Below are 22937 nucleotides of genomic sequence, written 5' to 3' on the forward strand. Positions count from 1 at the left end.
AGTGCCATCAAAAGCGCCACACCCCGCTGTACCTACTAGCAATTTAAAAATGCGACCCAGTCCGGTTCGATTCGGCCCATGAGCCAATGAGCATATATGAAACTCGTCTTATTGCTTATTGTGAGGTAATGTGTTGCGCCCTTAAATCTGCGATGATGGCCTTAAAGCTGCGTGACGCAGCGTTTTGCCCTGCATCTGCTCATCCAGGCTACTCTGTAATTGTGAAAGAAAGAAATATTATTTTCATTTCATTTTATGTCAATACTAGCCCAACATGCACTTATTATTGCTCGATTAATCCACATGAAAAGACACATATAATGTTGAAAGAAGAGAAAATAGAGAGGAATGGGGATGGTAAGTGCCACTGAGAGTGGAATTCCGAGTGCTTACTCTTTAGGAAGGATCACACGGATAAAGAAGTTGAAGAATATTTGCAAGAGGTAGATTTGACTGCATCCTGTTTTATGCAAAAAGTTGATGTTGTAGACAAGATGTATGCACATGCTTTGGTCACCACGTAAGTTTTTTACAGAGTGATATGATACTATACTTCCCAAACAGTTGTGCTGCAACTGATTACAAGATTTCTGAGCTAACGTTAGCCAAGCCGTTAAAAAAGGAAATACTTATAAACCGTGGTACAGGATAAGACTTCAAAGCCCGCGGTGTTCGATCGTCAGGCCTCTGACAACATACCGTCGCAAGTCTTACGATAGTATTTGGCACCGTGATTTCTTAATATTTCCTTTTCTTTAAACAACTTGCCTGATGTTACCTATGGCGCAAGATATAGTGGTGAAATATGTGAACACTCTTATACGCACCGCTAACCATTTCATCTCATACTTGAATCTCATATAGCCATACCGATGTACAGTGGTTAAATCTAGCCAACACATTTGGTGCAAATCCAAGTTTGAAAACGCTGGTCTAGTGGATTTCAGACATTTCATATTACACGGCCACTGGAAGCTGTTTTTTTTATTCAACGTAAAATGTAGCTCGCAAGGGTAACGATAATGTGCAAACATTGAGACGCTGAGCATGTCATCTTCATTGCTTTAGCCGGTTTTATTATAAAGGTATAAACTTTCCACGGGACAATTTAGGAATCTTTGCTTGCCGTTAGGCAAACGTGGAGCGTGTCTAGTTTTGTTTCATCACGCAGGGTGTTAAGCACAAGGTACGCACAACGTAGGCAATACAGAACTTTTTTTTTCGTCAGAATGGGATGTGATATGCTCATTTGTTCACGCAAGTTCTAGGGGTTCGCGCCCGGTGCCACAAAAATATATTGAAGGTTACGAACACGATGGTTGCGCCATTTAACGTCTCAGAACAGGATTTTAAGAAATTCACTCAGAAAATAAAATTTTGTGTGTTCTGTTTCCTTTTTTGACATATCTCTCCCCAATGTAGCAAAATCTTGCAATATCCGCGTAGGCTTCGAGCATTTATCTACCCATTGACACATGAAAGTACACATTTATTGGTATTTCACCTAATGGTGTGATAAACAAGTACAGAATATGCAATTTGAACAAATAATGAAGACCGATAATGGAAACCAGTAACGTGTTGCACTGTGCCTTGTCACACAAAAAGAATGTTAATGAATTTTCCAGTATTTATTTCTTAGCGCTTTATATATTACTTTAGGAACTTGTTCCCACTTTATTTCATTTTGGTATTTCCATTTAAATGATCATGCACAAGGCAGTGCAAAGCAGCACATCAATGATACCCGCCAAATATCGTCATATTTCAGTGCAGCAAAAAAAAATATTGCCAATTCCTCTGCCTTTAGGCACGTCTTAGGCTCTTGAAAAACGGGACCAGCTGTACCGATTGTCCTTTCATTAATTTTCTTCCGTATGGCCTACGAAAGAGTCTGCACAATTGAAGACACTCTGGGGAAATTTTGTGATACACGTCTCCCGCTATTCAAATAGTTTGCAATCTCTCCAACACCATTGCAATTCAAATATATAATTCTTGGTCATTTTCATCAGAATATATGATGTCTCGTCGCTTTTGAAATTCTGCACTCGCCGCCACTGTCAGCCACGCTAATGCACCTCCACTTGTTGACCGGTGGGGCTGCTTTCGAAATAACAGCTCTACCGCCATTTGGTGCTCTGCAGGAATTGTGAGAAGACATTTGACTCTTCATTGTTTGCTTTAAATGAAGGTATTCGAGCTCCAAACCTCACAAAATATATTAACGATCCTCAGAGTACTGTAAATAATTTACTTCAGAAGCTTTTCCACCATCAGCTCCGTTTCCTAGGAGAAGTGTGTAGCAGGACATGATGATACGAAGGGAGATGACATGGCAGTATAGCTTCTTGACAGCTTGGCATTCACTGTAGATTCCTAGATCATCTGCTATGGTGCTGTTCATTACGTAGCACTATAGCAAACCCCTGATCAAGTTGAAGCAAATCTGACGATGTCTCAGTGCTTTGCTCCGATGTAACCACCATTTACGTCATGATGTTATGCCAGGTGGATCTCCTGCGAAAGTAAACCAAAATGGTTGTGGAATATTATTATCATCATCATCAGCCTGGTTACGCCCACTGCAGGGCAAAGGCCTCTCCCATACTTCTCCAACAACCCCGGTCATGTACTAATTGTGGCCATGTCGTCACTGCAAACTTCTTAATCTCATCCGCCCACCCAACTTTCTGCCACCCCCTGCTACGCTTCCCTTCCCTTGGAATCCAGTCCGTAGCCCTTAATGACTATCGGTTATCTTCCCCCCTCATTACATGTCCGGCCCATGCGCATTTCGTTTTCTTGATTTCAACTAAGATGTCATTAACTCGCGTTTGTTCCCTCACCCAATCTGCTCTTTTCTTATCCCTTAACGTTACACCTATCATTCTTCTTTCCATAGCTCGTTGCGTCGTCCTCAATTTGAGTAGAACCCTTTTCGTAAGCCTCCAGCTTTCTGCCCCGTAGGTGAGTACTGGTAAGACACAGCTATTATATACTTTTCTCTTGAGGGATAATGGCAACCTGCTGTTCATGATCTGAGAATGCCTGCCAAACGCACCCCAGCCTATTCTTATTCTTCCAATTATTTCCGTCTCATGATCCGGTTCCGCTGTCACAACCTGCCCTAAGTAGATGTATTCCCTTATGACTTCCAGTGCCTCGCTGCCTATTGTAAATTGCTGTGCTCTTCCGATCGAGACTGTTAAGCATTACTTTAGTTTTCTGCAGAATAATTTTTAGACCCACTCTTCTGCTTTGCCTCTCCAGGTCAGTGAGCATGCATTGCAATTGGTCCCCTGAGTTACTAAGTAAGGCAATATCATCAGCGAATCGCAAGTTACTAAGGTATTCTCCATTAACTTTTATCCCCAATTCTTCCCAATTAAGGTCTCTGAATACCTCCTCTCAACACGCTGTGAATAGCATTGGAGATATCGTATCTCCCTGCCTGACGCCTTTCCTTATTGGGATTTTGTTGCTTGCTTTATGGAGGACTACGGTGGCTGTGGAGCCGCTATAGATATCTTTCAGTATTTTTACATATGGCTCGTCTACACCCAGATTCCGTAATGCCTCCATGACTGCTGAGGTTTCGACAGAATCAAACGCTTTCTCGTAATCAATGAAAGCTATATATAAGGGTTGGTTATATTCCGCACATTTCTCTATCACCTGATTGATAGTGTGAATGTGATCTATTGTTGAGTAGCCTATACGGAATCATGCCTGGTCCTTTGCTTGACAGAAGTCTAAGGTGTTCCTGATTCTATTTGCGATTACCTTAATAAATAGTTTGTAGGCAATGGACAGTAAGCTGATCGGTCGATAATTTTTCAAGCCTTTGGTGTCCCTTTTTCTTATGGATTAGGATTATGTTAGCGTTCTTCCAAGATTCCGGTACGCTCGAGGTCATGAGGCATTGCGTATACAGGGTGGCCAGTTTCTCTAGAACAATCTGTCCACCATCCTTCAACAAATCTGCTCTTACCTGATCCTCTCCAGCTGCCTTCCCCCTTTGCATATCTGCCAAGGCTTCCTTTACTGCTTCCGGCGTTGCCTTTGGGATTTCGAATGCCTCTATACTATTATATCTTCCTTTATCGTCGTGGGTGCCACTGGTACTGTAAAAATCTCTATAGAAATACTCAGCCACTTGAACTATCTCATCCATATTAGTAATGATATTGCCGGCTTTGTCTCTTAACGCATACATCGGATTCTTGCCAATTCCTAGTTTTTTCTTCACTGCTTTTAGGCTTCCTCCGTTCCTGAGAGCATGCTGAATTCTACCCATAATATACTTCCTTATGTCAGCAGACTTACGCTTGTTGATTAACTTCGAAAGTTCGGCCAGTTCTGTTCTAGCTGTAGGGTTAGATGCTTTCATATCTTGGCGTTTCTTGATCAGATCCTTCGTCTCCTGCGACAGTTTGAGCCACCTGGCAGCAAAGGGCCCCCCAGTGGTCCTTTCCAGGCCTCGTCTTTCTTATTTTCCTCTCATCTTTTCATATTGCCTGTTTGCTTTTCACATCTCACTTCCAAATTTCTGGGTTGCAAGGATTAGCTTGGTGTGGTTAACAACTTTGGATATTTTGTATTAGGTTATAGCGGCGATGCATGCACACTGCGAGGTTGGCCACTGCGATGCACACTGCGAGGTTGGCGACAAGTACGATTTTTTGACAGTATTTGCCATAACGTCGAGAGCAGTCGCATCACATGCTGTGGGACCGATGCGACGGGCCCAGCGCACATCCATGAAGGACAGATACATTATGCAAAATAAAAGTGAGGCGTGCAGACAGGACACAAGAGTAGAGAAGTGGACAACACGAACGCCAACTATTAACTGAAGAGAGCACTGAGGCGAAAAAAGAAAGAAGACAGAAAACTCATCTGCGCATGCTCAGGAATGGCAACACCACGTGTCAATCGGGTACACGTGCCGTTCTACGTGAGAAAGAACTGTGAAGGCACTTAATTTCTTAATCTCTTCGTTCGCATTGTCCACTTCTCTACTTTTGTGTCCTCTCTGCACGCTTCACTTCTATTTTGCATAATGAATCCTTACCAACTAGCTCAGCTTACTGTCGTTCTAAGACAGATACATTGTGTGCACATGTGCGTCATGCACGCGCCCAAGTGTGCTGGATTAAAGCACACATGCTCATTCTTACAGGCCCTCCGGAAAGCGCAAGTACGTTATTGAACTAACTGAATTCCTCAAAGTAAATTGCGTCAGAGTATTCGTAAAGAACAACTTACACACAAGCTGTAGACATTATAGCCTGGGAATGTAATTCGAATATACGAGAATACCGGAATCGTCACGTGATAGTATCACCTAGTGATCTGGTACCACAATCACGTCAAACTTGACGTCACGCGATGAAGTCTTCGCCAAGTGATGATGTCCCCTGATGATGTCATGTCATGCCTCTTGGAGAGGCAGTACACTGTGCGCTTTTCGCTTCTTTGCATCGTCTCCGGGATCGACACACATTTTTGAGTGAGCACCGCGCAAGCGGACAAAAAAAGTCCGGACCAACCAGAGGCTAACAGCTTCGATGTAAAACAAAAGATGGCTAGCGCTTGGTCCGTGCTCACTTCTTTATCGTTTGTGAGCTAGCCTAGAGACCCCAGGTGGCATTATTATAATCAAGTTGACGCGCCTAAATACGGAGCACTGCTGTAGCATGTGTTTCCTAGGTGTCTGTATGTATAGTACAAAAATCGGGTATTGTATAATGAGAGCAAACGCGAACTCATGCAAAGCGGATACGGGACGTCCAGTCTCGTCTTTATCGCAAGCAACGTTTTTTGTATCGGCGCGAACTAAAAAATCGCTTAAGCTGATGCAATTATACACTGGTTCTTTGCATTCCAGCCGAAGCGGCGCTCCAAGCATACAGCCACGGCGCCGCGGCCGTCATCGTGTCCAACCACGGAGGCCGCCAGCTGGATGGAACTCCAGCCACGGTACGTGAATCAAGCTTAAAATACCTCAGTGACCAATGAAACCAAAGAGCGTAAAAAAAAAAGAAATTCCAGGGTCTTAGAACTTGGTGAAATACTTGTACAGTCCTCCTTCCCCCTCATTAAAAAAAACAAAGGAAGAAGAAACGCACGTATTGCTTGACAATATTTGTATCTACAAAAGAGCGAGTAGTATAAGTACAATAATTTATTTACATACGAGCGGAGAGCTCGGTCCAACCTTGGCCGCTGAAGCCTACTATCCTCAACTGGCAAAAGAAAGAAGCAAGATGGACGATGACGATGACGATCACTAGGCTATTGTTGTGTTGATGAATGCCTTTTTTTTCGTATTTTACCGAATGTCTTGCCCACGCATAGGTTGCGAGTGAGACGACTCGGTGCTTTCGCTTCTCGGAATCTGCCTTTCCCTAGGTACCACACTCCCACTGAAGAGGACGTCGCTTTGCTCCATTTCTCCCTAGCCGAGCAGAAGAACGCGGCAGTGGTTAAATACTTCGGGTTAAGCTTGCTCTCCTTTCGGCTTTTGTGGTGCCGCGCCAAGGCGTTCGAATTGTTACTGGCAGGTCTTCTGTTCGAATCGCAGTTTTCAAGAAGCTTGGCTTTTTTTAGTTTCGGGACTATTAGATCCTATCCCTTTTTGACTTCTGCAGTAGTTGTCTTTTACGTATACTTCACTAGAAGGCCTGACACGGAAGGTTCCTGCCAAGGGGAGAGAATTGCGGGGTTGGTTGGTGGGGAGGGGGCTGCGGTTAGACAGATGCCGCAGACCAATGCTTATAGGCACGTTGTTACTGCGAATTCGTTTTATTAGTAAATATTCTGCAGATTATAATTAGGTTCTTGTTCAGGAACGGCGCATACGACGTGCCAGCGGCACGTACTCCTCCCGTCGCGACGATCGTGGCACCGGCAGTGCGCAAAAACGCACTGCCAAGCTGTAAGCCTCTGTATCGGACTCTGTATCGGCCGTTATGATGTCGTTTCGACAAAAGTTTAGGCGGCGAACGCGGTGAACGTGGCGATCGAGCAAAGCGCACAGTCTTCCGTTGTACCAGCTGACGCTGAAGTCAAATACTGCAAATAAAAAAAAAAACTTTACACTCAGTGGGGTGTTGTCTCTTATTGAACTCTTTCTAATACGTTGTTTATCTTTGTCTTCCCCAGCCTAAACTAACGTAGATTAAAACGCGGGACTCTTTTCAGGAGCGCTTTCACTTGTGCGCGCTTTGCCCCCGTAGCTTCCCTTCATAGACACAAAAAGTTTTCCAACAAGCATGGTGCCACGCATGCACAAGTCTGCATGAATACACCTCACTCGATGACCGAGGAAACTCGTTATCAAGACACTGCAGTGAGGAAACACTGCAGCAGCAGTGACCAAATCGACCTTCCCGCAGCCGCTCGCTTAAGCACGAACTACGACATGAAAACACAGTGCAGCACAAACTCTGTAGCCGACGCAGATGCTTTTCCAGATATGGCAAAACGGCCGGGTGTTGACTGAACAATGGCTATCAACTATAGCGGAACGTTGCGTTTGCTGACACACCGGACGTTTCGGCGCATGCTCTAGTAAGAGCGGGTGCGGGAGAAAATTGTAGCAGCTTTTCCTCATTTAATATTTAACTCTGCCTAGGTACTACGGAGGAGAAGTTGCTTTGCTCGTGTTTTAGGCGTTTGTCCCTATGCGTGCAGGCATTGCAGAGTGGGGTTGAGTGTTTAATTTCTAAGGCGTGAGAAAGGTTGAGTCCGGCATGACTAACTCAGCACCAGCGCCACAGGCGCGAGGAAGTCTGTCCGACATACCTTTAGCTTTTCGGAATCGCATACGTCCGACGCACCTTTAGAGCCAGCGATCACCAAATGGGGCGTGTGTACCCAAGGCTTCATTTGCTTCACCGCGCTGGCAGCCAGCGTCGGAGCGTAAACAAGCTCGAACCTACTCCTCAATGCCGGCACGCCTAGGGGACAAACGCACTTAACATGGGCAAGGAAACTTCTTTTCGATACCGCCTACGTTACGTTAGATATTAAAGGCGCAAAGTTCGCAGATTTTCTCTCACACCCCCTACTGAGTGTGTCACAGCCACTATAGCGTTTTACGTGGCAAATTCAAGACCTGATTATGAGGCACGCCGTAGATGTGGACTCCGTAAATTCGCACCACCTGGACTTCTTTAACGTGCACCTAAATCTAATAACACCGGTGTTTTCGCATTACTCCCCCATCGAAATGCGGCCGCCGCAGTTGAGATTCCATACCATGACTTCGTGTTTAGCTGCCAAACATCATAGCCACTAAGCAACCACGGCGGGTGCCCAGGACCAGTCATGCTGCAGTTACCAGCTTGCCTTACTTCGAAGGAGCTTACATAACAGTCCAGGAGGGCGCCAACGCAGTCCTTCGTTTGAGAGTCGGCAACCAATTTGAGGAACGCGCCCTTCATCCCTATCACCTTGTCCCACCCGAAGGTTGCGCCACCGTATGTCTCGTGCCGTGCCACCCCAATAGTCTAGGGCCATGGAAAAGTTGAAGCGTGACCCCTACTGCGATTGTAGTACATCTCGGACGGGCCCAAGGACCCGAAATTAACATCACAGCACATGAATCAATCAACGCAATGAACTGGACATTGCGGAGAGCACACAAGGAAACACGTCACTCGCTGCTCGTATTCCCTCCGCTTATTCCCGTTCAGTGCACTGTTTCACCCACACGGTACGATGGCAGTCACCAACTTTCTCTAGTTTCTATTGTACAGAAACAAAAATAATGTCCCCTGAAAGAGGCCTAGTGTCCACGTTTGCCGGAGAAGTTAGAAGCTCCCATGGTTAACCATAGCCTACAACAATGGCAAACCATGTTAGGAAATAATTGCCTTAATGTAGAATCTCTATCCCATCTTCACTTTCTCAGTGAGCCTTCATTTTAACATGAAGTAAGAAGTATTATCGAAACCATTTATGACATGGAGAAACTCACTGCTCAAACGTTTAACTAAGGTGCAGAAACAACCATATGTTGTGCCAATGTGTCCCTTCTTTCCTACACTGTAATAAAGATACAAATTGCCACAATGATGTGGGGCTCCCGCGCCGCGGGACGGCGCACGCATGTAAGTCGGCGCCATGAAAAACGATGAAGCGCGTTAGCGGCACGTTCTTCTTCTGGCCCGTCATTAAAGAGAAGAGCCTATTTTGTAAGACTCCGTCTTCAATCTACGCTACATTTTTCTGTTAGAGGTGCGCGGTACATGCTACCATGCACTCCCACACCGAACACCGCCTACAAGCCCAGTACGAAGTCCGGTCTAGCTGACTCCAGTTCACGTACGCATCAAGCATCGACTTCAAGGACTGCCACCTCAGCACGAGCCTCTACCCAATCCAGTAAGAAGGATGAGTACATCAGTTCCGTCTTCTTCCTCAACGGCATCGACCAAGCCCGTCCTTTACCAGCCGCGAATCCCCACATCCTTCCATGGGGACACCTTCGAGGATGTTGAGGACTGGCTTGATCACTTTCAGCGTGTCGCGGAATTCAACGGCTGGACTCCAGAGCGCAAGCTACGCAACGCCTACTTTGCCCTCGAGGACTATGCGCGGACATGGTTTGAGGGCCGTGAGGCGGCTCTATTGACATGGGACGAATTCCGACGGCAGCTAATCAGCACGTAAGCCAGCTTCGATCGCAAGGAGCGAGCTGAATCTGCAATTCAGGCGAGAGTATAGCTGCCGAATGAAAGCGTCGCAATATATGTCGAAGATATGTGCCGACTTTTCCGACGCACGGATTCATCCATACCGGAAGAAAAGAAGCTCGGGAACTTGATGCCCGGCGTCAAGCAAGAGTTATTCGGTGGCCTAAGACGCAACCCCCGAAAGACCATTGCAGAGTTTCTCGCGGAAGCCATGTCAATGAAAAAGGCACTGCAGCAGCGAACAAGGCAGTACAACCGCGATGTGCCGAGCCTATCCTGTGACCCTCTCGCTATGCCCTTGGACAATACCGACGCCTTGCGGGAGCTCGTTAGGCTTGTTGTGCGAGAAGAGCTTCAAACGCATTTTTAGCGTTAGGAAACAAGGACGGAAGGGAGACGACACCACAATGCGCTAACTTCAACAACTTGATTTTCAGAAACTGCACCTATATAAGCCATGCACAGTGGCGCCACCTCATCTAAATCTTAACCATCAAAAAAACCGTCTCCTTATCTAACAAGTCGGCCTAAGGGGCACTAACACACGTATCACTATAACGACAGATAGCCTGAGCCTCAATAATCTCTCGCACATCTTCATCTTTGTGCTTCGCTAGAAGCCGGCAGGATCCATACACCGGCGCACAGCCGCGTTCCTGACAGTGAGTTGAGAGATGACCATACTGCTCATTTTCACATTTAAGCTATGTTCCTATAATCGGTCATTAAGACATCACCCTGCCTGTCCGATGTATTATCTTTTCCCACAGGACAGCGGAAGCTGATAAACAACAGCTTCTGCGCAACCCACTGGTGCTTTTCGATTATTCGTAGAGCATCCGGCAGCTGGCTTACAGTACGGGTCCATGAATCGACATATTTTTGCCAGCTTTTGTGGTGCCGAAAAGATAACTTTTGTGTCCAGCCGGCTAGCCATTTTCTTAAGACTATGTGCCGTTCTACGCAGGTAGGGCACTACCGCTACGTTCCCTCTGCGTTCCGTCCGTCAGAAAGAAAGACAACATACTACGCTTCTGTGTAGATTATAAAAAGTTGAACCGTGTCACCAAGCGCGATGATTATCCACTGCCACGCATCGACGACGCATTGGATCGTCTGCAACATGCCAAATTTTTTTCTCCGTTGGATCTCAAATCAGGGTATTGGCAAATCGAAGTTGATAAATAGGACCGTGAAAAAACAGCGTTTGTGACACCTGACAGAATTTATGAGTTCAAAGTTCTCCCCTCCGGTCTCTGTTCGGCACCTGCCACCTTTCGGCGGATGATAGATACCGTGCTTGCTGAACTCAAATAGCAAACCTGCCTCGTGTACCTGGACGACGTCGTCTTGTTTTCGAGCACGTTTGACGAACATCTCGCATGACTCGAGAGTGTCCTCGCGGCGATCCGGGCTGCCAGCCACACGATCAAGCCTGAAAAATGCTACTTCGGGTTCCAAGAGCTCAAATTCCCTGGCCATGTCGTTAGCATTAAAGGCGTCCGACCAGAACCCATCAAGTTAGCTGCCGTAGCCGAGTTTTCGCCACCCACAGGCAAGAAGGCTCTCCAACGCTTCCTTGGTTTGTGCGCATATTGTAGGCGCTTCGTCGAGGGATACTCGAGAATTGATAAGCCTCTGACACGGCTCACACGCGACGATGTGCCTTTGATTTGGGCGGACGAGCAGCAGCAGCCGTTCAATGAATTGCGCAAGCACTTGCAAGCGGCCCCAATACTTGCTCATTTCAATGAAGACGCTGACACTGCAATTCGTACTGGCGCCAGCAAAACGGTATCGGTGCAGTTCTCGTGCAGTGGCAAGCTGGTGGGGAACGCCTCATTGCTTATGCAAACCGCAGTCTCACGAATACTGAGAAAAACTACTCCACCACTGAAAAATATTGCTTAGCGGTTGTGTGGACAATTAGTAAATTTCAACCCTACTTGCACGGTAGACGCTTTACGGCTGTCAGCGATCACCGCGCTCTGTGCTGGCTTGCCAACTTCACGGATCCTTCAGGCAGACTACCCCGTTGGAGCCTGTGCTTACAAGAGTACGATATTACAGTTGTCTACCGATCTGGAAGGAAGCACAGCGACGCTGACTGTTTGCCACGCGCACTACTCCCTACCACGTCATCTGATCCTGACCATGACTTGCCATTTGTCGGTATTATCGACGCCATTAAGATGGCTGAGCACCAGTGCGCTGACCCTGAGCTGCTGCCGCTGATCGAGCACCTTCAAAGAGTTGAAGCTGTCTTAACCCGCTTGCTCGTGCGCGGATTATCATCGTACTCTTTGCACAACAACGTCCTTTAGAGGAAAAACTGTGGAAGCGGTCCAAATGCGCACCTCCTTGTCGGGCCGTCGGCGCTGCGCCAAGACATCTAGCAAGCCTCCGATGATGGGCCCTGCGCAGGACACCTGGGATTCGCTAAGACATTAGCAAGGATACGTCAGAAATATTACTGGCCCCGGCTTTTTTCTTCTGTGCAACGGTACGTGAAGACCTGCCGTGATTGTCAGTGCCACAAGAGACCACCAGTTAAACCAGCTGGCTTTCCTCACCATGTGGAACCTCCTCATGCACCGTTCCAAGAAATAGGAAAGGATCTACTTGGGAGCGGCCCGCATCAGTCCCAGACTGATCCCTCTGGACCTAAATAAAGTTATTCATACCATACCATACTTGGGCCATTCCCAGTGACCTCGTCGCGCAACAAATGGATAGTCGTTGCTACCGACTACTTAACCCGGTACGCCGAAACCGAAGCTATTCCGCAAGCAAACTCGTATGAAGCGGCCAAGTTATTTGTACGCCACATCGTCCACATCATACCACATCAAAGGCGAGAAATTTAACCTTCACAGGTGTTCTTAAAAACAAAACTGTTCTAACTAAAAGAACGAAAGTGCAGGATCTGTCGCGTGGCACCGATAGCCCGAATAGAGAATGCACAAATCGACAGTGGTCACGCGTCTGTCGTATATTTTCCCTGTGATCATATTCATCCAGCTATCATGTTATCGCTTTCCCGCCTGACACATGTGCTGTGTCGAAAGCAGTCGAAAGCTTCTTACGCCGGACGTCCGTTCTATGAAGTGAGCCGGGATTTCCTTTTGTGAAAATAAACAAATGTCATTGTATTTATTGGTCGTGCCGGAAACTGTGCATACCGTCCTGCATACCGTCTATACGTTTTAGAAGCCGCATACGATTATTTCAGATTGACGTCCTGCCCGAGATCGTCGCCGCCGTTGGTGACAAGATGGAAGTGTATTTGGACAGCGGAGTGCGAACAGGTGCGGACGTGGTCAAGGCGCTCGCGCTGGGAGCTCGGGCGGTATTCGTGGGACGACCTGTGCTGTGGGGACTCGCATACGACGTAAGCCAGTTTTCTTCTTTTTCGATAACTTACGGGAGCGTTGCACCGATCGTTCGGGGCATGTTCAAGGGTGGCTCGTGCACATAAGTTGTGCACGTCACTTTAGTCAGTTTGTCCGGCAAGAAATGTTCCTACGAGCACGTGTTCGCAGTCGCAAGTGGCATGGTCCCATTTCGCAGCTGTCACATCACTCCATATGATGACGAGACCTGGTTTCGCATTTACGAGCAATTCTGCATTCACGTTCTAAACCATCCTTCGCTGCCAGTCGAAGATTTCCAGAACATACAAGAGTGGGCAAAGCGTGTATAGGGCGCTGAGGAGACAGACTCGGAAGAAGCGTTGAGCGGAGCATAAACTTCCTCGATGCGCATAGAAGCCTAGTTTGGAACACGAGTGCCTTGTGGCTCATAAAAACCACGTTAAGCAGCATCGAGTGGCGGGGACTAGTGCAGAGGAACGCGGCGGACATTTCGCCTAGAAACGTGAAGCGAATCAGCCTTGAGATGCATCAGAAAGGCGGCTTGAAATGCGAGTGCTCACGTTCGCAGTGAAGCTGGGTATAGCATAGGCACGCTGCGACGAAACAGCAATGTACGCCGACCGCACGTGTCGTTCTTACGGGAACAGACAAATTTTCTGAAAAGCACTTCATACAAGACGAGTTCGAGTTAGTTTGCAGTAACAGGTGATGTCTGTGGTGCTGGACTGCCACGTGCAAGCTTGCGTTGCACGGGACGTTTCCTGTCGGAATCGTGTCCAACTGCGTCGTGTGGCGTGTACATGAAAATGTTTGCTTGACAAGTATAAGACTTTTAGCAAACACGAAATGTTGCATGTCGGAAAAGGTTCTCACAGCGCGAAGTCTTCGCTTAATATTTATGCATGCTATTTATGATTTGCTTCTCCAACCTAGCACAGTACTCTCCACATGAGGGAAAACGCGCAATGGTCACTGATTGTGACAGTGCATTGAACGTTGACTATACTTGAACGTTTGTCACGTGCGTGCTCAGCTTGCACTCTACCAAGTGCTTGGAAAGTGTGCATTTTATGGCGGCGTTTTCTTTCCAACGCAGTTTTTCTCTGCGCAGGGCAAGCAAGGTGTCGCCAGAGTGTTGCACATATTCAGAGAGGAACTTGAGCGTACTTTACGACTCCTTGGTGAGCCAGTCGCACTTTTTTTTTCTTCTATTGACTGTCTACTCGATAGATCTTGCGTTTTTGAAGTAAAATAAGCCAACACAACCTCGCCCTTTCCCCTCCCCCCTTCCTCACAAAGGAGTACATATGGTTTGCTTAAAACGCCCGGCTCTAAATGAGCGTTAAATTTTGTGAATTGTAGTATTTCTTGTTGCTTTCAATGAAAGTGTGGGCTTGGGATAAAAGGACACAACAACGAGCCAACTATAATAAAAACATTAAAAACAATCCCCTTCGACGGTAAGATCTTACGCCCTGTAGCTAACCAGTGAGGTATACGATGCTGTAGCGGAAGATCCCGTCAGGAATTTGCCCTCCTGTAATTCCGTTAACGTACAGAAGAGTACGCATTCGGGCTGGTTGGTTCATGATTACGAGCAGTAAGAACAGTGCTAAACAACAAGATGAGCAGAGGGACACAGACAACAGCGCTAACAACCAAGGGCCTTTATTTCAGCCAGTATATATATACTCCGCCGTTATCTCAAACCACAAAATCAACAGAATTCAGCATGCGCAGTGGGGATTTGCAATTAATGCGATAAGAAGTCAATCTCCTTCGGAAGAAGGTATATAGGGCAGGCTTACCCATGCTTCGCCGCTAACATGGATGTGGAAAGCTTCGGAAATAGGGCGCGCCCGTTCATCGCGGTATTTTGACAGGTATGCCTTCCTTCTCCACTTTCCGACATTTGGTTCCACAGCAGCCCCTCCTCCACTTCCCTCCTCGCGCTGTCTTTCATCTCCAGCTGCACTTCGCTATCCTTCGCTGTGTTCGTTCACTCGGTTACAATGAAAGCCGACGCTCCCGGCAGGAATGGGCACCCATGACCTGCGTTCTAAAAATACGCAGTTCCCATGCACTAAGTGAAGCTTTCGCGTTAGATCAGCCGCCCCAGCCGACTGAACACTGGTTCATCATACCAATCCCTGTGTGCGTGACCACTTCACTGCCGCTATCTGATGACACCATCTCTTATACCAACCGATCCTAGTCTCAGCTCCCTCACCTTATGATGACGCTACTTGCGCCAGCCAATATTGCCACCTCTATGCACCGTTTTTTCATGGGTGCCACCATATTACTGGTTTGGGTGAGCGCTCCGTTTCGCATGGCATGCATACGTTTTGCAATAGTTTCTGGTGTTTGTTTTCGCGCTCGCATGGTCTATTTAGCATGACGTGCGTCTTTTACGCGCTGAACGGTACTGTGAGACGTACTGAAGTGGTTTAAGCCCGCATGGCCGGACTTTCTGCTGGCATTGAGGCGGATGAAGCATGCAGCGCGAAGTGCGCGCGAATACTTTCGAGCCTACAATTAGCCTCGGAGATCAATTGTGTATTTTTGCATGTTTCATTCACTAAAGTGACTTTATTGCAGTATTATCCTCTAGTTCTGAGCTGCGGTTTCGGAGAAATGAAACATACGCGACAATCGTAACAGCGCGGCTGCCGTTCTGCTAGGAACTGTGCTGTTATACTTTGAGAAGCGTTCAAACTTTCCGCTGAAGGTTACATTGCGTGACTACTTGGTTCGATGGATAATGTTTCAAAGCATGAATAAAACAGTTTTGGTAATAATAGCAGCACACCTTAAAGACTGAATTAAGCCTCTCCAGCAAAGGGACAGCTTACGAACTGCGCGAGCCTCCTAAGCAGTGGTAGGAGCTGGATTACAGATATCTTTGTTCTGTATTGTGCGTGGTCCAAAGATACGGTATCAGCGATTATATATCTATAAACCTAGCGCGGCGTCACTTTTCGAGGTTGTACTGCGGCGTTAGCCTGTTTTTTCTTGCTTTTTCGAGAAAGAGGATGATAACCAAAATTTTTTTCGGTTGTGTGCATACCGTTCTCTAGGCCCACTCACACGTATTACAGAAATTTTGTACTCAAAAATAGCCATCGCATTCTTTTTATGCGATCCCTCTCATATATTATGACTGTATACAGGCCAAAAAGGCAATGCCGAAGCACACAGCTTATATATGTATCGTGATGCTTCACCAACCGCAGTGATCGCAGTGTTGAGCAGCGCCATCGGCCTCATGCAGGAAGGCTAGCGTAGACATATAGTAACTTGAAGCCTACTAGACTTGAGATGCGTGAGAACGATGTCGGTGAAGGACGCCTGCCGTTTAGATGTTTCCTGGTTGCCTTAGGTTAGCCGTGCACGAGCATGCGCTCTTATGTTTTATGTTTTACTCCCTACGCCAAGCGATCAGTGAGCTGATTTACCATTTGATGGTGGCAATGCAGAGGCACCATTTTTCTTTGTTGAATTAAAACCGATATAAGCAAAACAGTTCAAAACATATACACACACCGCGACTGATAATGCGTGTACACAATGGCTGATTATACGCGTCACATGTTTGTGCCCCCAAGACATATTTCTACCTACTGTAGTTACCAATGCACCGAAAGGCTTCCCTGGCGACCTTATATGAACGGCCATGGCGCAAATTTAAATTTCACAAAGTTTGGTCTAAAACATCTCGAAATCGTTCCGCAGCAAGCGCCAGCAGTACTTTGAAGCCGCGCCTCGCCGGATCACCCAAGCCAGAAGAGGGAAAGGCTCGCCGCGCGCCCTATCCCCCTCGCCCGATGAAAAGGTTTATACCTGCTGACCAAAAAGATGTTCGTAGCGAACTAAGTGGGAATGAAGAATGAATAGACGATACGGAGCGCGATGCTTAACCCTTTACTGCACCTTGTTGCATTTACGCAACATTCTGATGAACGGCGTTAAAAACCGAAGCAAAGTCAGTTTGGAGCTGCCTGTACACGTTGTCGCATATCCGCAACATTGGTCTGTAAAACGCGGCACCTTGTGCTGCAATCTGTGCTAATTCTTCGCATCTTCTACCAAAACAAACGTGGCGGAGGCTGCGCGCGCCCGCGAGCAGTGATATAGGTAAGTTTTACAAACTGTAAATGTATTTCTCCATAAGACAAAGCACAAAAAAAATTCTTACGCTATGCTCCACATCCTTCTGACTCTGTAGGTTCAAAAAAACATCGTAATTTAGGAATAGTTTGTTCCTGGCGACAGAACGTTGCTATGTTGCACAAATGCAACAACGTGTACATGGTTTATTTTCTTCGGAATAGTGAAATGGCTCCGAAACGCAGGTATGGCCCAGCAATTCCTCCTGATAGTGAAGGCAGTGACTATTCAATTAGTCACGACAGCCACGAGTGTAAGTCCGTTTCGATTCAATATGTGGACAAGATGTTCTCTGGTCGAATTTCCTTTTTTCTTTTCAAAAGTACGCTGTGCCTCCGCACGTTGCCATATCACGTCGTCACGGGCACAGCTTTACGTCTGTGCTTCGATGTTCTACATTTTGACAATAACCCGAAAACACTGCATTGTTTCCTGGCTGGACGGGAATCTGCATGACGTACTGCACGAAGTGTGGGAACCACCTGTGCTGCAAAAGCATGTACAAGTGCTTCTCTTTGTTCCACACTAAATCATAGGTGCACCAATGATTGTCTCGTGCAAAGAAGCATCTGAGTAGGAATCGCACTAAATGTATCTTTTACTTTCAACTTCTTCTTTACTTGCACATTGTTGCAAATGTGCAACATACCCTTTTTCTGCAAATTGAAACCACAGACATTCGCTAAAGTAAGTTTCCATGGGAGTACAGGTACTGTTATGCTTCCCTACAACTCCATGAATAATATTTTGAGGAAGCAAAAAATTGTGCAGTAAAGGGTTAATGATCAATCCAGTGTGCAGCCACCACCGCAACCAAACAAGGTCCTGAACTCGTCAGAACCACGAAAAAAAGCTTACCTTTAAAATTGCGTTTTCCTTTCTGGCTTTCCTTTCCTTTCGTGTAGTTTCTCTGTGTGCTACCTTTCCAGCGCATTGTGACGTCTGGACGAAGGAACGCTGTCTTTGCAGGCGCTAGTTGAACAGCACCCCTATCGCTCGTCGGCCCACGAGAGTGCGAAGGCGCTTTGGTGTTTTAAAGCGAAAGCTTCACTAATCTAGTCGAGCTGAGTTTCGCCGTTGCCAGCACTTTGACCTTCATTTGACCGAAACTGTGCCGTAGCCTTGGCACCGCATCACGTGATTCGACGCGTCGAGCTCCGCCGCCGCCGGAGGCTTGGCGCATGCGCTCTCGGTAGCTGGCTCGCCGCCTGACAACGTGACTCGCAGCGCGCCTTGCTAAGTGGAGCGCCGCGCTTGCCTAGTCAGTGCCAGCTTGGCCACAGATGACAGCGAGGCCGGGCCGTCTTCTCTGAGCGTGCGCAGGAGTGGGAAGCTGGGAGTCAATAATTTCTAAATAAATACCCCAGAAGTAAATGTGGCACTAGGGTCTACAGGGTTTCTCCTGAGCATTGCCTCAACCTACGTGGAAATGATGGGCAGTGCAGGCTTCGGATTGACTTCGATCTTTAAACTAGCGCCGTTTGCTTGTGGCGCAATAAACAAAGCTATACTGAAATATCATCGCGTAAAATGAGATTTTATTTCTGCAGTGTCTTACATAATGCACAACACGTTACATAATTTTTGCATGGCTTTGAGATTGAAGCATGGTTTACACCAGGACACGCATTCTTGTGCAATTCTGTTCCCGATTTTACACCAGAGAATAATTATTTATTTTTACAACAGGAACAACAACCGTGCATGTACTTATACAAAATGTTTACAAGTATTTATGGAAACGAAAACTTTCTATTGTGAGAAAGTGTTGCACCCTTGAGAGGAATGCTGTAAGTGCCATCTGCTACGACGCCTGTTCGCTGCGAAAACGAGACTTTTAACCCGATAGCGTTAAGGAGCTCGTGTTGCAGAAAAGCTGGTGTCATCGGTGTCCGCGGCGTTGGCCGTGAGCGATAAATCACGGGAGGCACTTCATAAATACAAAGCAACTTCGAAGATGGGCTGGGTGGGAATCGAACCAGGGTCTGCGGAGTGTGAGACGGAGACGCTACCACTCTGCCACGAGTTCGATGCTTCAAAGAAGTACAAAAGCGCTTCTAGTGAATGCGGTGTTGCCTTAGAAACGTGCCGTAGAAAGTTATACTGCGGTGTATATCGGTAATTATGAGCATGTAACTTGCAGAAGTAGCATTTACATGAGTAGCGCAGTACGTTTCCGCAACATTTCTTCTGTGCTTACCGCACACGCAGAGCCATCTTGCGGCAAACACAGAAGACCCCTTCCTCTGTCGGCGCTGCCCCGACAGGTGGCGCGCCACGGCTGTGTGCGGACCGGTGCCAGGCGCGTCGCGGCCCCGACTCCCTCTCCCCTGACGATGCTTCGCCGTTCTCCCACACGGGTTGCAGGCTCAAGCACCGTTCCTTTCTTTAGATTACTATCTATCTATCTCTCTGCCCGTGCCGATCACGACGTTCGGCTGGCGTAGATCGTTTCCTCCTCCGAGACACCGAGTTCTTTGGTTAGTTCCGTTTGCTCAGGCGCACATTTCGTTGCCGCGCCGAACATTGCGTTGCTCGACGCTCACCGCGTCCGATGCGGGGCGCCTCGTAAGTGATCGCTGCGCCGTAGCGCATTGTCTTACACCCATTGGCGGGTCGACGGGAACGCTATCGCGTTCCACTCTTGAAGGCGAAGCTTAAGCGTCCTCCAATTTTTGTCGCAGGCGACCGGCACTTGCGAGCTGTCTCGCTCTTTCAAAAGGTTGCGTCGGCTGACGCAATTGCTGAACGTCTTCAAGTATATTTAAGCAGATCTGCTAGACTGCTAGTGGGGATGCTTGAGGCCTCCTACGAGTATGCTTCATTTTATTTTATATTTACATACCATTTCCCAAGTGTTAGGGCGCGGCTTTGCACTTACCCATTTTGCGATACTATACTACAGCCAGGAAGCAGCAACATTTCCTACCACAAGTAGGTTTTTGTTCTCAAAGTCCTTGAACATGCATTTCAATGAGCACATAAATGAGCAATGCGCAGTGAATCTGTCAATAAAATTTGATTCTCAAGCCACTAGAAGTGCAAGTGTCTATGTCTTGTATCAGCAGTGCCTTCCTTTTCCTATTCTCAAGTTTTATAAAGCACGTAACGCTACAGCGCCAACCTAACACACTTAACAAACCAAGGTCCAAACAGTCAAAACATGTTCTTTCAACGTTTACGATGCCATCCCTTTCTAACCGCGACACAAACATCATCCAATAGATAGCAGCTGGCCCAGTGCGCTATCGCCACTTTAAGCAACAGAACAAAGGCAGAGAGCTTTGCGTTGCACTGTCCCACTGCAGATTATAGCAACAGCCCTTGGAGCGAAACCAAAACTGCCGAAAAATACTTGTAGACTATATTGCCAGCCAACATAACGCCAATCCGTAGCCTGTACTTCCCATCATTCCCGTGATGTTTGAACAATCGCAGAGGTAGATTTCCCTCTAGTTATACTAATATAAAACTCTATGCTTTGAGTCGCCTTAGCCAAGCGGCGTCTCACCACCCCGCGGATATCGCCAGGCGAGCTGCTTCACTGGAGAGGGTCCTGAATACAACAGGCGTCGTTACGTCGAGATCAATGTAGCGGCCGCGATCGCGCCCTGCCCGTTTGCGCTCCGACGCTGCGCAGGTTCGCAGCGCCTTTTTGCATGTCAAGCACTTGCGCTTTCCTTGAGGCAGAACAGGCGTCGCACCATCGAGCGATGCATGTCTACCCCAGCCTAATCGCAGACATATCTACCCACCGACCTAGGCACAGCCGTCACACCTGTCTTAATGATTATTGTATACCTAAGTGTAATAATCACAGCTAAATATAAGGTTAAGCAAGTGAAACCAAAGCTTAACCAGGGTAAACTTAGCTTTCGCTTTGCAAGTTCACAGTTAGCTGAGCTAAACCGCCGCCAATTTTCTTAGGTAGACTGACCTGTGTGAACGCCTTGGACCTATTGCTGTCATGGCTAAAAACGTACACTTTTCTTCCCCTCTCTCTCATCATTTTATTGCCCCATTTCCGTCCCCCAGCATAGGGTAACTAACCAGACGCTTTCCTGCTTAACATCTTTGCCTTCTCTATTTCTGTCCGCCGCCTCCTACTCCTAGACGGCAAGCCAACGTATAAAGATTAACTGTAGGGATGTCTCGGTACTTAATTAGTTTAACTCTGTTTTCTTCATTCAAAACGCCGAGTATGTGCTTTCTTTTTTTGCTTCCATCGTAGGTTGTTCGGATATTGCGGACCTGTGCGAAGAATTCCTCATCACGAAGAATCACTGTTCGCGACCATTTCGATCTACCCTATAAGCGAGTAAGACATGATTGCCGGGCCTGATCAGTGGGGCGGTGGTGTATGCGCTGCAGATTTGGAAGCCATCGGAACGAGATGACCCGGACGTACTGCTTTAATTGTTAGTGGATGTTAATAGTTGCCCTGATGAAAGACTATGTGATATTCCTCTCACATTCTTTCTGTCTCTGACTCTTTATGCACTTTTGTTGAGCAATGTGCAGAAAAACATAAACTTGCAGAGATTTCGTACTTGCCAACATTTGTAATCTACGATACCTGAACCTCTCGGTTAAGAGAATGTGTACTCGAGTTTTCTGCATAAAGAACGCTCGTATAAGATCCTCGCCGGTTTTAGTACCAGCGAAATCGGAATAACGAAATTGCACGAATGTTCAGTTCCTTGAGCAATGGATGCTTGACGTTCATTGGCTAAAACATCTTCATTGCAGCGACCAGTTCAAAGCTCACTTAACGTAGGTATTCTAGATGTGTAAATTCCAGGGATAATAATGCGTATGAAGTGCTCAAAAGGGCGATGTTTGCCTGCACAGAATGTAAATCATGCTAATAATGTACAGATAAATTGGTATCCGTGAAATTTGTTTTCTTTGCCTTCCATTGAAGTGCAGTGCAAATTGTTCTCACTCATATCCAATGACATGTTCGCCAGCGTAGAATGTTCGAATGGTGCAGTGCCAATGAGCCAGTAGCAAAATGACATTCAACGCTCTGCCTAAATATGGTCAACGACCGCCAACTTTCGCAACGATTGTATACCTAACATCATAGAGGTTCTCACTGTAACACCTAGAGGGAAATCTGGCGCCACCATCTATGGGAGCTTACTAAGGGGCGCTGTTGCGTCATGGGAATGACGGTATATGTGTCTGCGAGGCTTGCGTTGGCTGGTGTTGTAAGAGGCTTCGTCTAAAATGTGGATATTGCTACACAAATAACGCAATGTTAAATTAGAGTCATCATAAAGTGTTTTCATTCACTTCACTCACCTACAATGCATAACGCAGCGAAGAGAAGCAATAACCGACGACAAACTGTTTCAATGCGAGCACGAATCTTGTCGTCTGTCCTCGAACTTTAGCGGCCGGCTGATACTTTTTACGTTTCATATAACTTTACCTGCAATAACAAGTTCTCATAGTTAAACAAAACATGTTTATGTGTAATAATAAAGCTAATACAGCTTTTTACGTTCTGGTTTAGTAGAAAATTAATCATTGTGTCAGACAGAACGGTGCTTGCCAGGCTTTCCGAGAACGATGCCAATCCGAAGTCACAATATACCGGCATTCCCACGGATACCACAGCGCCGGAGCGCCAGATTTCCCTCTAGGTAATATAGTGAGAAACCCTAGGCCTAACATCAAG

At 46.9% G+C, this 22937-nt stretch overlaps 1 protein-coding gene across 5 annotated transcripts in view; it reads left to right on the plus strand.

The window, feature by feature from the left end:
* LOC135913675 (uncharacterized) overlaps positions 1–22046 on the plus strand; it is a 119921-nt gene extending 97875 nt beyond the window's left edge. For 4 of the 5 annotated variants that reach the window (XM_070541115.1, XM_070541117.1, XM_070541118.1 and 1 more), the window contains 4 exons: positions 5894–5985; positions 12940–13098; positions 14193–14262; positions 21483–22046. In XM_070541115.1, coding sequence (XP_070397216.1) covers positions 5894–5985; positions 12940–13098; positions 14193–14262; positions 21483–21565 — 404 coding nt within the window. In that variant the 3' untranslated portion in view covers positions 21566–22046. The remainder of the gene's footprint in view (positions 1–5893; positions 5986–12939; positions 13099–14192; positions 14263–21482) is intronic. The other variant, XM_070541116.1, reaches the window with a different exon arrangement.
* The last annotated feature ends 891 nt before the right edge of the window (positions 22047–22937 follow it).

Source organism: Dermacentor albipictus, chromosome 6, assembly GCF_038994185.2.
Source record: "Dermacentor albipictus isolate Rhodes 1998 colony chromosome 6, USDA_Dalb.pri_finalv2, whole genome shotgun sequence".
Taxonomy (NCBI): domain Eukaryota; kingdom Metazoa; phylum Arthropoda; class Arachnida; order Ixodida; family Ixodidae; genus Dermacentor; species Dermacentor albipictus.